The sequence below is a fragment of the Xyrauchen texanus genome, chromosome 22, assembly GCF_025860055.1.
Source record: "Xyrauchen texanus isolate HMW12.3.18 chromosome 22, RBS_HiC_50CHRs, whole genome shotgun sequence".
NCBI lineage: Eukaryota > Metazoa > Chordata > Actinopteri > Cypriniformes > Catostomidae > Xyrauchen > Xyrauchen texanus.
This window is the reverse complement of record NC_068297.1, coordinates 14657219-14671481: the sequence shown is the minus strand read 5'-3', so window position 1 is coordinate 14671481 and position 14263 is coordinate 14657219. Positions and strand designations below refer to the sequence as shown.

Below are 14263 nucleotides of genomic sequence, written 5' to 3'. Positions count from 1 at the left end.
GCAAAGGAAGAAAAAATGCAGGGCAAAGGGAAATCAAATTACAATTAATTTCAAACGTCATAAAACATCTATGTCACATCTCATAATTATGGTCTTCCAGCATAGAATTCACCCATTGAGTATCACAGAGTGAAAAAACATCACTGCAATTACTTTAACCAAACATATTTGGAAGAAATAAATAACACTGTTTGTTTTTAATGTAATGTCTTCAAAACACGTGAAGCATATGCAAAGCCAACGCTGAATAGAAATGATCAAACATTTAAAGACTTGCAGCACGTGTACACGCATGCACACAGATTAATCAGAAAATATTAACTTAAGTTATCAAAACTGTGAAAACCAAATAAAACGTCTTTATAAAGCAAAAAAAATAAAAAAGTAAGTTAAAATAGAGGTACGTTCAAATAAACAAAATTTTCTCTAAAATACTAAAGCGTGAACCACATTCCCAAAAAAGGTGAGGGGCAGATTCATCTACAGCATTACTGAAGGAGCAAAGTGGATCTATTTCAGGGAGCATGTTTCTTAAATAAAGATTGACTGGGTAAAAACGGTGTAACAGTTTAAAGGACACATCCTTAACCTTGTTGATGATTCAATATTTGTGAGGTAAAGACCATATGACCTGCATCAGACATGCTTGTGTCGCGTCTCGGGTGTGTTGCGTCATAAAAATAAAATGTTTAGGTCCCTGTGTCAAGTTAAATATAGTTTAATACTCAATGTTTAAACACATCTTGAGATCCCTTAGTTCGCATTTGTGCTCCTTCAAGTTTTTTGAACGCAAGAACGTAACGCATGTCTGAATAGCAATTGTGCTATATGGCCCTATATGGCCTATACAGCAGCAATTGTGCTGCTGTAGGGCCATATAACACAATTGCTAGTGTGATATTGCTTATATACAACAGTTCGATGAACAAGTACATTTAAAAAAATAAATTAAAAAATGCATTTGTGTATGGAACTACTTTCTTACACAACTGATAAGAATCTGCTGTTGCTCGTTCAAAACAAATGATGCATTCAAGCCTCTCAAAAACATCACTTCAGAACTACTAGTATCACAGCTTGGGCTATATCTAACATGTTATTGGAGAAACAAGGATATGTGTGTGTGTGTGTGTGTGTGTGTGAGGGAGAGAGAGAGAGAGAGAGAGAGAGAGAGAGAGAGAGAGAGAGAGAGAGGAGCGTGTGTGATCACCTGTTGATGATGCCGTAGTCTGCTAGTAAGCTTTCTGAAGATAATGTCATTTTGGTGAAATGCATTCTATTTTCTCAGTGGAAAAATAACTGTTCAAGCGGGGTTATTCCTCCCTTTTTCGCAGTAGCTGTGCAAGTCATTCTCTTTAGAAACCCCAATGTCCAGTGTGGAAAGTCTGGTAAGAGGTAAGTGCTTTCAGTTGTGTAATTAATCAGACTGTTGTGTCTCTCAGCTGTGATGAGCCTTAATGCTGAAGTTGTTAGTTTAAAGCCGTTTAAAGCTATTTCCTAGCTTTAGTAGTGTAGTAGTAAAAATACGAGTGATCATGGAGTGCTGTATGTAAACACTGAGTGATGCTTACTTCACATCATCAACTGGCTCATATTATACACAAAAATTGTCTTTTGCCGCCACCTGCTGGCTAAGATATGCACAATATAAAATGTATCAAACAAAACATGCAAAGACTGACAAAGGAAACAGGGAAAACAAGGGCTTAAATACACAGGGGGCAAACAAGGGAACCAGGAACACCTGTGGAAACAATCAGGGGGAAAACCAATCATAAAATGAAACTACAAAGGACTACAAAACTAACAGGAAACAGGAACTAAACAAGAATTTCAACATAAAAGACAAGACAAAAAACAGGGAAAGTGTTTCAAAACTTTGTGTGTGTGTGTGTGTGTGTGTATATATATATATACACCATAGCACAGCACCATAACTATTTGAAAAAAGTTATTTTTGATCAAATCTAGACAGGCCCCATTTCCAGCAGCCATCACTCCAACACCTTATCCTTGAGTGATCGTGCTAAATTGCTAATTTGGAACTAGAAAATCACTTGCCATTATTTCAAACACAGTTGAAAGCTACTTGGTTCATTAAATTAAGCTTAACATTGTCTTTTGTATTTGCTTTTGAGTTGCCACAGTATGCAATAGACCAGCATGTCTTAAAGTCAATATTAGGTCAAAAAAGAAACCGCTTTCTCTAGAAACTCGTCAATCAATCTGACAATGAAACTGACAGCTTTATTGAATTCTACCCACTCAACACCAGTTAAATGTACAACAGTAAAGAGAAGACTCCGGGGTGTAGGCCTTATGGGAAGAATTGCAAAGAAAAAGCCACTTTTGAAACAGAAAAACAAAAAGAAAAGGTTAGAATGGGCAAAGAAACACAGACTGCACGTGGAGGAATTTTTTATGAGAACTCTTTGGAGTGGTTTAAGAAGTTCTGAATATTTTTTTCAAATTGTAATAGTAATTTTTCATGTTATTAATGTCCTGATTATACATTGTGATCAAATGAATGCCACTTTGGTGAATAAAGTAGTCATTTCTTTCCATAAGAGCAAACTCTGGACATTATTTCAAAATTTTGGCCATCAGTGTATACTGTTATTTGATGATAGCTTCCAATTTTTAGTGATCCATGGTGATGAGGTACTGTACCCTGTTCTGACTTGTGTTTAACATACTGATTCTGTCCTCACATTGCAGTCCTATTCCACAGAAAAACTCCTTCACACATAGGCTTGTGGGCGAACGTTGTGAATGTTTATTCAACATCACAATGAATATGTTGAAAGAGAGTGCAACTCCAGTAAAAGGATGAAAATATAATACATCTACTTGAATCTCTAACAATGTGACCTATATGACTTTTTGTTTTGTTCTTTAAATAGTTAAAATATTTCATTACATATAACAGTATAAACAATAAATAAAGCACTTATCAGAAACACTTATAGACAATGTTTTCTACAAGTGATCACAGAAAGAATGACTTCAGTAGTCTAGCTGATAGTAATTTAAGCACTGCACTTTACTGAATAAAACTGTATCAGAATGTTTGCTGGCAACCATTTAAAAGACTGCATGACTAGGTAAAGAATTGATAGTGACTAAGCAATAACGCATTAAATAAATGATTAATTACATGATGCAGAACAATACTCAAGTCTCCTTCACAGGTGTTCTTCTCATTTCTTATTTTCAAGTTTAGCCTACTCTATGTACTGTACAATGACAAAATCATCATGTTGCACCAGTTCCGGTTTTCTGTATTATAAGTTATGTAAATTTTAGTCACATGAAACAATGTCACCAAAGCCTAATAATTTGAGGAGGCAGTCACAATGAGGAAAGATAATAAAAGCTTCAAAAACATTATATGAAATGAAACACAAGATTAGAGAGTGTCCCAGAAAATAGTTTATTAAAACATGCCTGTGGCACACTGAACAAATGAAACAGCCTCCATATTTGCTTGGATAACTTATTGCCAGTGGTACCAGCCACTGCAGCTCTCACATTCAATTTGAAAGAGACATTGACATCACATGAGTATGAATTTATTCTTACAAGATCATGTCTTTTGTAGAAACAAGTGCATCACAAACACAAAACTAAAACATAAAAATCAGAATATTGTAACGATAACATTTGAACTATTTTCTATCATCCCAATTTCAAAATATATATTCTTATGGTAGCTGCTGGCTGTTTTTTTGCATCAATTCCCTGTGCAGAGGCACCCAAGAACTGGTGCCTCTGCACACTACAACAACAACACTAATAATAATAATAATAATAATAATAATAAAAATAATAAACGTGCCACAAGAACAAAGTATAAATCAACATTTTATGTTGCAACATTATATTATGGCATATATTGATAAGTGACCCACATGAATTGCTATCAGGTTGTTAGCTGTGATATAGGCAGAGCTTCTTACTTGTTTTTGTTTTATTTCTTTTTTCTGACAGCCAATTACAGTAGCATTGAAACAAATATTAGGATCACATCTTCTCTCGTCTTGGCTGTCGCTCCCGAAAGTTGCTCTTCATTTGCATAAAGTTAAATATTTCTCAACTTTGTTGCATCGCTGAACACGCCCACATCCGGTCGCCAACGGTCACCGTTGCTCATGTTGCCGGAAGTCACCAGCTCTCATTGAAAATGAATGAGATGAGCTTGTTTTGTCGCTGCGTGTTGCTGGCAGTGTGAATGCTGCTTTTAGCTTGTTTTCCTGTATCTTAAAGTGGCTGTAATCATTATTACGATAAGGATAAGGGCCGACCGGAGACGGCAGTGTGACAGAGAGATTTACGGGCAGCTGTCCGACACCTGCGTGTGTTTGTCTTTTTGGTTAAGTTCATTTTTAAAGTATAATTTATATTGTCAAGCCGGTTCTCAACTCCTCCTTTCCCTTTTACCTTGTTACACTGATTGACCAGTGAATTTGAACTTTTGCATGTACACATTGAGATGTTTGCTCTATAAAAGACACAGCATAAACACATTTGCCCAGTGAAAAAGAGCGGGGGACGAACTTTGGTTATATTGAAAGAGAGGGGGACATGCCCCATGCATCCCTGCATATTCTACACCCATGATCATAAACAACTTTTTAGTAAGGGTTAATACTTGCCTCCTTGGATTTTCAGGAACATGGCTTCTGGCCTTCCCTATAGAACCAGTCCTGCTTTTGACGCGACGCACCGCTCGCATCTGGTGTATGTGTTAGAAGTGAAATAGTCACAGTGTTAAACCAGGGACTAAAAATTAAATGTTTTTCATTTCGGTTCGTTCTGAGCAAAAACTTTTCGTTCGAGTTCAGAAGTTCTGCAGCCTCCTTTCCAAAAGGTTACTGGTTAGGCCAAAATAAAAGAACGGTTAATAACGTTCTTTTTAATATGACAGTACTCTGCTGGGTGGGTGAAATAGCAATTGCAGTGTTGCCAGATCTCGCAAGAGAAACAAGCAACATGGCCTGGAAAAACAAGCCCAAAATAAACCACTTGCCTCACCAAAATAAACCAAAATAAGAAATATATTTTTTCTTGTGTTGTGGATTTATTGGCATAGAAATCATAACAAGCAGTTAATTAACAGATAAGTATGATTTTAATTACAGATCTGCTTATTAGTCAAAACCCGGCAGCATCAAATCTGTATTAATGCATCATATCTAACAATAATTAAATAAAGATTTGGAAACAACTGAGAAATGTACTTTTTTACCTTTTTGATGTGTTCCTTGTACCTGGATTAGCGTACATGTTCAGTACATGTAGCAATTAAACATAGTTGTTAAAAAGGTCTTCATTCACAGAATGCAACATCCACAACAGGCGATCAGTCAAAGAAATGTGTGATGCGGCAGTTTCCTTCAGGATCAATGCACATCTTAACTTTTTTCAGGCAACATGAAGTGTTGTAGTTCCAAAAATGTACTGCGATAAACCCTTTGGCCTTTAGTTTCATAAACAAAATTATCAGAACAAAATTAACTGCTTATAACTGGTTAACAGCATTTAAAAATAATGTTTCCACTCCCGAACAACTGAAAATCACTTTGTTCTGGTTTTCGGTTATGTTCTGCTAAAAATGTGTTTATTTTCGGTTTTCATTCCTTGAACCGTTTTAGTCCCTGGTAAAAACTGTACTCTACCCTAATATCTATGGTACAACGAGGCTAAAGGAACCCCTTAAGGAAATTCTATTTTTTTCATGGTCACAAAATGGATTAAGGTCAAGAAATGTATTTATTTTTATTGAATATTGATGGAACAACATGATTTATGTGAAAATAAATAATAAAGGAAGGTTGTTTAGATTAAAATTAAGTTTTTATCCGCATTAACTGGCAGACCCACCTGAAGGACGGAGTGGACACAGCTATTATAGGGTTAACTGTACTCTATAAAGTGTTGGTTAAACCTAGTGATATTGTGTAGACACGGGCAATAGTTATAGTGCAAAATTTGTCAACTAATGCAAATAATTTTGAGTAACAAATTAAGATGATGCTTACTTAAACTAATTACTTCAGAAAAAATCAACCATGTCTTGTTAATTTCAAAATAAATTTGTTGTTTGAATGTGTATTTTACTAATTTTATCACATCTCAAGTATTCTATAAACAAAATAATATCTATTATGACTGGATTAGTCAATGTGAGACCACTTTGAACATTTTTCATAAATGTTCCCACTTCAGAACAACAATGCATTTATTATGGACCTTTAGCCCCTTCAGCTGTGGGCTTTTACTATCCTTTCACTTACTGGACAGTTATTGAAATTTGTTTGATTTAATGATCTTAAACAAAACTGAAAATGATAAATTAGTATTTTGTCTCAAAATAAATGTGTTAATATTCAGGGATTTTCATTAGCTTCATAAATTTGCTTTCATTTTAAAAAAATATAAAAATTGAGATCAAATTGATTTGTACCTATGATAATTAAATTAAATGAATATTGGATGTAAAAAAGAATGCCTGTGGCAGTAATCTTTATTCATACAGTATGTTTACATTTCATCAGTCTAAATCCAATTGAGTCATATATGTTCCGCTACACATGGCGTACCATTGTTGATTCATAGATAGAGCTCACGGGGAAGATCAAGCACCAAAGCGCGGTGTTATGGTAATAACAAATGTATTAATTGTATTAACTTCAGTGCAGTTAACATTTGCCAGATATGTCTGATCACTGTGGAAGTGGAAAAGTCAAACAGTGTTTTCTATAAACTAATATAGATTTTATTTCTGTTTTTGTTTGATCTGTTGCTTGTTCATTTACTTTGTTGCTGAAATGCATGTGACAGGTTTTGCTATTTTTTCATGTTTTAAGAAAGCAGTGGCTTATTGTCTTATTTCAGTGTGTATCCTCTCCTTTCCAGTCATTATAAAAACTTTAAGTAACAAAAGCGGTTTTCATCAGTAGCCGTGGGTTCCGTATTTTCCATGGGAAAAAAGCAACGGGTGGCTAAACGGATTGAAGCAGCAGCAGCGCTTGTGGTCACAAGACTTCTAACGAGGTTAATACAAATGTATTGAATACTTATGTTGTAATTTGAATTGTTATATTAAAAAGGAGATACTGTGTCCCGTGATTGTACTGCAGTGACTGACTTTGGTGCCCCCTAAAAAAAATATGTGCATGACGCCCATGATTTTCATGTTGTGATGGCTAAAAGATAAGTGACATCACTTTGCGAGAGGACTGGCTCCACCCGTTCACGCTTAAAAACAATATGATACACATCTCTGTCTCGTTTTGTGTCGGAATCCTATGTGAGAGAATGACGAGTGAATGATCTACCTTAAAATATAGAAATTAGCCGCGCGTCAGTGATCGCGCGCTAATCGATGCGCATCACTCATTGAGCGCGCAGCTGTGATCTCGTGCAACTATCAGGCACTTTGAAAAGTTCATGGATAAACGGCGCACGGTATAGTGGTGGGCGAAACCAACGGAACCAATGTCGCGCAAAGCCACGGAGAAACTATGAAGTCCATGATGGCAGAGGAGCGCGCAAGAGAGACAAGTGTCGGGACCTCCAACGGAATTATGATCTCAGAGGTCCTTGTACCTCGGTTACTCAAAATTGCGCACGAGTCTGGAGTGGTGGCAATGGCCGCGGGCTCTGGTCCCCTAGAATTGAAGCCCTCGAGCTCCCCGAACCTCTTGGAGATGGCGAACGGCACGCATTGCGCGGAGCAGATCCTCAGTTACGGAGAAGTGGAGAAGATGCTGATCGGCGGGGTGCTGACCATCCTCACGCTCATCACCATCTGCGGGAACCTGCTGGTGGTCATCTCCGTGTGTTTCGTGAAAAAGCTACGGCAGCCCTCCAACTATCTCATCGTGTCCCTCGCGCTCGCGGACCTCTCTGTTGCGCTCGCGGTGATGCCGTTCGTCAGCATCACGGACCTGATCGGTGGCCGGTGGATTTTTGGCAAGTTCTTCTGTAACGTGTTCATAGCCATGGACGTGATGTGCTGCACCGCGTCTATCATGACACTTTGCGTAATTAGTATTGACAGGTGAGTGAAGTTTTCTTACTCAAACTGTAGGCTGATTATTGTTCATAAGAACGATCAAGTTTTTGTGATATTAAATGCACAGTGCCTTTCAGTTTTATTGAACTGTTAGAGCCTTGTGGTTTAGTGGATATTTTGAAATGACTTGTCTTGCAGTGTTGAAGTAAAAAAAAAATAATTCCCGTCAAAAAATAATCTAAACAGCATGACTGTATGTACACGGTTGGCTACATTTCATATTTGGGGAACACTAAATTATTTTTTCCTTTGGTTAAGGGTTATAAAGGGGTTAATTAATGACTAATTAGCCATTTACAGATGCATTATGAATCACTAATATCCGTTTAGAACAAACAACATGAATACAAATTTAGAATTTCGCCAAATAGAGATCAGCATTTTACCTTACATCTATAAAAATGCTTAATAACACTCATTCAACATTTGTCATTTATGAAAATGTACCTTGATGTAATGTGGATACATTGGCAGGAGTTGCCAAGATTAGAAACCTATAAAGTTCAGTATGGTTTAATATTCATCAGCCTTGATTAAATGATACTGTACAGTATGCTGTGAATGAGTATGAAAACCTGAAAACCTTACCTAGGAATAGGTAAATTGGCCCACAATTCTGAGGAGCACTGTTCTTTTTATATCAATGTGACAAGGAAAGTGAAAACACAAGTAAGTAAAGACAAAGTAATTAAATAAACACAAGGAATACTGTAGCAAAAATAACATAATCCCCCCTTGTAATCTCACTATTATCATCTATTTTTGATGCATTGTGACAAATCATTATGAAATAGAGCATTTTATGTTTTTGATTTAGCCTACATACGTTTGGATGAAGTGTATGTATAAGCATCTATAACATGTAATGTAAAATTCTTGCTGTTTGGCAAATATTGCATGAAAGTCGTCCTTTTTACTCTTGTTATTATAACTGCATTTCAGTGATTTATAATGTGTAATGAACACCGTTATTAACCCTTAACGTAGACAACATTAATGTAAAGTGTATTTGTTTTTTCACTGTCACAGGTACCTGGGCATCACCAGACCCCTAACTTACCCAGTGAGGCAGAATGGCTGGTGTATGGCCAAAATGGTGCTCTCTGTGTGGCTTCTGTCTGCTTCAATCACCCTGCCACCGCTCTTTGGTTGGGCTCAGAATGTAAACGATGACCGTGTCTGTCTGATCAGCCTGGACTTTGGCTACACCATTTACTCCACGGCTGTTGCTTTTTACATCCCCATGACCGTCATGCTGGTCATGTATTACCGCATCTACCGTGCCGCCAAGCTCAGTGCCGCCAAGCACACCATCGCTGGCTTTCCTCGTGCTAGAGAGGAAGAGGAGGATGAGGAGGAAGTGGGAGGCGGTAATGGTATGGAGGAATCTGTGGGAGTTGATTGCGTAACTGTGGCAATCAAGCTTCAAAGGGAAGTGGAAGAGTGCACACGACTACCTCGCATCCTTCGGGGAGTGGACCGGAGAAGCATCTCCATATTCAAACGGGAACAGAAGGCGGCAGCCACACTTGGGGTGGTGGTAGGAGCATTCACCATCTGCTGGCTGCCATTTTTCCTCTTGTCTCTGTCCCGGCCCTTTGTCTGTGGAACAGAGTGTAGCTGTATCCCTTTATGGGTGGAGAGAACTCTGCTGTGGTTGGGCTACGCCAATTCACTTATCAATCCCTTCATCTACGCTTTCTTCAACCGGGACCTGCGCACCACCTACCGAAGCCTGCTCAGCTGTCGTTACCATAACATTAATCGTAGGCTGTCAGCCGCCGGCATGCACGAGGCCCTTCGGCTGGTGGAAAGGCCGGATGTGGTTGCCTCTGGGTGACCTATAGTTCAATTAATTGAGTTCAAAGGTTAACATTTGCACAAGGAGATGGAAACACACAACCTTAAATGATCAGGCTGACATTTAGGATTGTGTCATGTTGGAGAGGTGTCACATTGTACTAACTGTAAAGTCCTGTATGTACCGTACCTACAGATTCAAACTGCACAAAGAAAAACAGTGGTCAATTTAGACACAGATGTGCATCATGGTCAATGGAATTCTATTCTTAACTCATCTTTGTGAACAAACACCATCTACTGTGTTGTCACAGTCCAAACACAGAACAGTAGAGCAAAAATACATTGTTCTGAGTTCTGCTTTTTATCGTTCTATATTTTAGATGGAAAAAAAGGATCCTTTGAAATATTCACACTGTATATCACGGACATGCGTGACAGGGTACCAGTACTGGTTAAATGTGGACTCTTTTGGCAAGGCCTGCCACTTAAGGAAGATTTTGGGAACTCTACATTTAAGTTGTACCCATCAACAGAACTTAAAGCAAAGACTTATCCAGTCATAAAATTAGAACACTATTCCCGCTCAGTTTTTGCCTTAAAAGCATTTATTGAGCCGAGTTAAACTCGTTTGTCAACTGTCAGCACCTGTTAGCTCAGAAAGTGTGATTCATCTATCTCCTGAGACTCTGTACAAAAGACAACTAAGGACAAACCATTTCTACTTTCTGCCCTCCCTCTCTGTAAATACCCCCCCCCATAAAATACCTCTGTGCCCACTGATTGTTTAATGCATTGATGGAAAGTGTAAGAACAGATCTAAAGTCAGCTGAGCTTCTTTCTGCTGCTTTGGTTAGGCCTGAAGAGACAGGAGGTAATCTGATCTCTGATTAGTAATTAAAGGTACACCAATGAGATTCTTGGCAGCTATTTATAGATTGATTCTGCATGGATCATATGTGATTAGATTGCATGACACTTGTATTTATTTAGAATAGGTCTTGTATATGTCACAAACCAGAGACAAGGAATGACAACTATCAACATTTTTGTGATCAAATTCAGATAAATCATGTCCCTCAACACACACACACACACACACACACACACACACACATATATATATATATATATATATGTATAAAACAAAATTGTAACAGAGTTTGTATAGTGCTGTCTTATGTCACATGTTTTGTAAATATAAAAAAGCACCATGTAAACTACCCTACAGACCCTTATCTAATGTGTTTTTCATTGTTAAACCTGATTTAATGTAATTTCTAGTGTATATTTTCCAGTATGAGTTGAAGAAATTGTAACAAAAATGTTTATACCTTTGAATCAATTGCTCAACATGGTACAATCTAGATCAAATTGAACCACTGTCTAGTAAAATCACATTAAACAGCTTTTCCCAATTGTATGCCATTTCAACACTGAAAACATGATTGTGGATGAATATTATAAGGTATTTCTACTTTGGGATCAATATATTTGTAGTATATTTACTTATAGTTTTTAAGAGCTTTAAAGGACATTACAGATGATGTGTAAAAATCTTGGTATTACAGACTTTGGAGACTTCTGAATCCATCTGGGAGAGACTATACCTTTTTTGCATCTGTTCATAAGATTTACTCTAGAATAGATTTAAATCTAAGTCACTTTTTCCATCTGCCACTGACTACTCAATTGGAAATATTTTAGTTTCAGATCATGCTTTGGTGTTTAGACATGTTGCCGCATATAGAGAAAAGAAATCATATATATGGTGCTTTAATACATCCATTCTACAGGACCCAGCAATTCAATAAATGGTACAGACAGAAGTCAATGCTTATGTTGAAACCAATTGGTCCACAGTGTCCTCTGTGGGCGTGGCATGGGAGGCACTTAAGGAAGTCCCTAGGGGTTGGATCATACAATATGCCTCATTCATTAAAAAGTTCACCGAATGTCATCCAATGGCCTTAGAGAGTTGACTCAGCTAAAGTATAGGTACAATGCTATTTTGTCACAGAAGGTAGAGTTTTGGTTATTCAGGGCAAGACAGACATTCTTTGAGTTGGGGGACAAAGCAGGGGAACTATTTGCCTGATACATAAAACAGAGAGATGTTTTTTTTCCCACGATTCCTTCAGTGAAGTCTTCTGGAGGCAATATATTTACTTCTGCTACAGATATTAATAAGGCCTGTAAATAATTATATTTCCTTTACGATCTTTATAGCTCCACGTCTATGTCTACCGATAACGATGTTAGCAAATTTGAAGAGCCAGTAGAACTCCCTAAATTAATGAGTGATCAAAAAGACTTACTTGCCTAAGATATTACTTTGGAGGAGCTTGTTGAGGTAATTAAAGCCTTGCCAAGAGGTAAGGCACGGGGCCAGATGGTTTTGCCGCAGAAGTTTGTAAATGATGTGTCAAAAAACTGGCTCCACTTATGTTAGAAGATTGCTCAGAGTCATTAAAGAAAGGTAAACTACAGCCAACCATGAAATTAGCCCTGATCATTATCATTATTAAAAAAGACAAATACCTAAATGAATGTAAAAGTTATCATCCAATTTCCCTGATCAGGTTAGATGTAAAAATATTGTCTAAAATTCTGGCTAATCGATTAAGCAGAGTAATTACATCTATTAAACATATAGGTCAAGTGGGGTTTATTCTTGGGCATGGCACTTCTGATAATATTAAATGTGGACCCACATTATATTAGGTGGCCTTAACTACTATGTACTTAACCAATTAATACAATGTACTTATTATGTACATACATGTTGTTTTAATTGTAGTTACATTTTAATTACAAGTACTTGCATTTAATTAAATTGGTTGTTATAATGTTAACTATACCCATAACCCTAGACAAACCCTTACCCCAAAACCTAATTCTATCCCCTTATTGTAACTCTACCCTTACTCCTAAACCTACCTGTTCCTCAACATCAGTAGCAGCAAATGTGGGGATTTTGCAGAACAACATGTAGTTACACAGTAAATACATATTCTTGAACGTATTTAATGTTAGTACATAGTAGTTAAGTCCACCTAATATAAAGTGTGACAAAGTTGTTTTATCAATATTATGTTGTCAGTAGTGAATGATCAGACCCTGATCTCTCTTGACTCCAAGAAGACAGTTGATAGGGTGGAATGGGACTATCTTCTTAAAATTTAGGGATTTGGGAACACTTTTATTGGCCAGATTAAGTTACTTTATGAACAACCATTAGTGGCAGTGCAAACTAACGGATTTCTTTTCTTTTCTCTTTGTATGGGAGGCTGGCAAGGCTGTCCTCTCTCCCCTTTATTGTTCTGTCTTGCCCTAGTACCATTAGCAGCCGCAAAAGGTTTTCCTGGCATTGCAGCAGGAGGTGTGGTGCATAAACTTCACTTTACGCAAATATATTATTATTTGTCTATGACCCTAGTAGATCTAAGCCTAGCCTCCATAAAATTATTAATTCTTTCTCCAAATTTTCAGAATACAGGGTGAATTAGTCTAAATTGGAAGCTCTTGCTCTGGCAGCGTATTGCCCTGCCATGGCTTTCCAACCTGGTGCCTTTCAATGGCCCAAGCAAGGCATTAGGCATTTTATTTCCAGCAAATTTGAGAGATATAGTTAATTTTGACCCATTAATGAGAAGGTTCTTGAGTGCTGTGGATAGGTGGGCTTCACTACATTTGTCAATGGCAGTGAAGTTCATTGTTATTTATTATTATCCCATTATTTCACACTTACATTCAGTATGGACAAAGCATATTGCTGAACCCCAAATTGTGTCCTTGAGCAAGGCACTTAACTCCAGGTTGCTCCGGGGGGATTGTCCCTGTAATAAGGGCTCTGTAAGTCGCTTTGGATAAAAGCGTCTGCCAAATGCATTTATGTAAATAAATGTAAATGTGTTGCTACACTTGGTGACCTTTATGAAAATGGAGCTTTTGGTTCATTTGAAAATATAACACAACATAATTATATAATACTTACATGATTGCATAATTGTAACATAATTTTTCAGGTATTTGCCATCTACTTTGTATTATTTTTGGTGGTAGTACAAAGCCCCCTAAAGCAGCAGAAACCCTCTGTATGATGCTCACGGTCTTTGTAAAGGGGCGTGAAGTGTCAGTGTATTATTAATCGAATTGGGCAGGGTGTCGGCATTTAAAAGATGTCATATAAGCAGCCTGGCAGATTGGACATGTATGGTAAGAAATGGGACAGGTATTTGTCCTTTCTGGAAGGCACTCAGTGAGGATCATGTGGAGAGATACACAATTGTGGTAGTAATTGTGGATACTGTCCTTTGTGGAATTCTACTTGTCTCTTAATTGATTTTTATATTTTTGATTTTCTCAAATAAATGTTTTGTT

At 37.4% G+C, this 14263-nt stretch overlaps 1 protein-coding gene across 1 annotated transcript; it reads left to right on the top strand.

The window, feature by feature from the left end:
• The first annotated feature begins 7321 nt into the window (after positions 1 to 7321).
• On the top strand, positions 7322 to 10664 carry htr7a (5-hydroxytryptamine (serotonin) receptor 7a). Its single transcript, XM_052154289.1, has 2 exons — positions 7322 to 8065; positions 9110 to 10664. The coding sequence occupies exons 1-2, from the start codon at positions 7527 to 7529 to the stop codon at positions 9918 to 9920; spliced, it is 1350 nt and encodes a 449-aa protein (XP_052010249.1). The 5' UTR covers positions 7322 to 7526; the 3' UTR covers positions 9921 to 10664.
• The last annotated feature ends 3599 nt before the right edge of the window (positions 10665 to 14263 follow it).

Excerpts from the sequence above, each read along its gene's own strand:
- htr7a (XM_052154289.1), top strand. The coding sequence starts at position 7,527 with ATGAAGTCCATGATGGCAGAGGAGCGCGCAAGAGAGACAAGTGTCGGG. Across the intron at positions 8,066-9,109 it reads TGCGTAATTAGTATTGACAG|GTACCTGGGCATCACCAGAC; the intron begins GTGAGTGAAGTT and ends TCACTGTCACAG.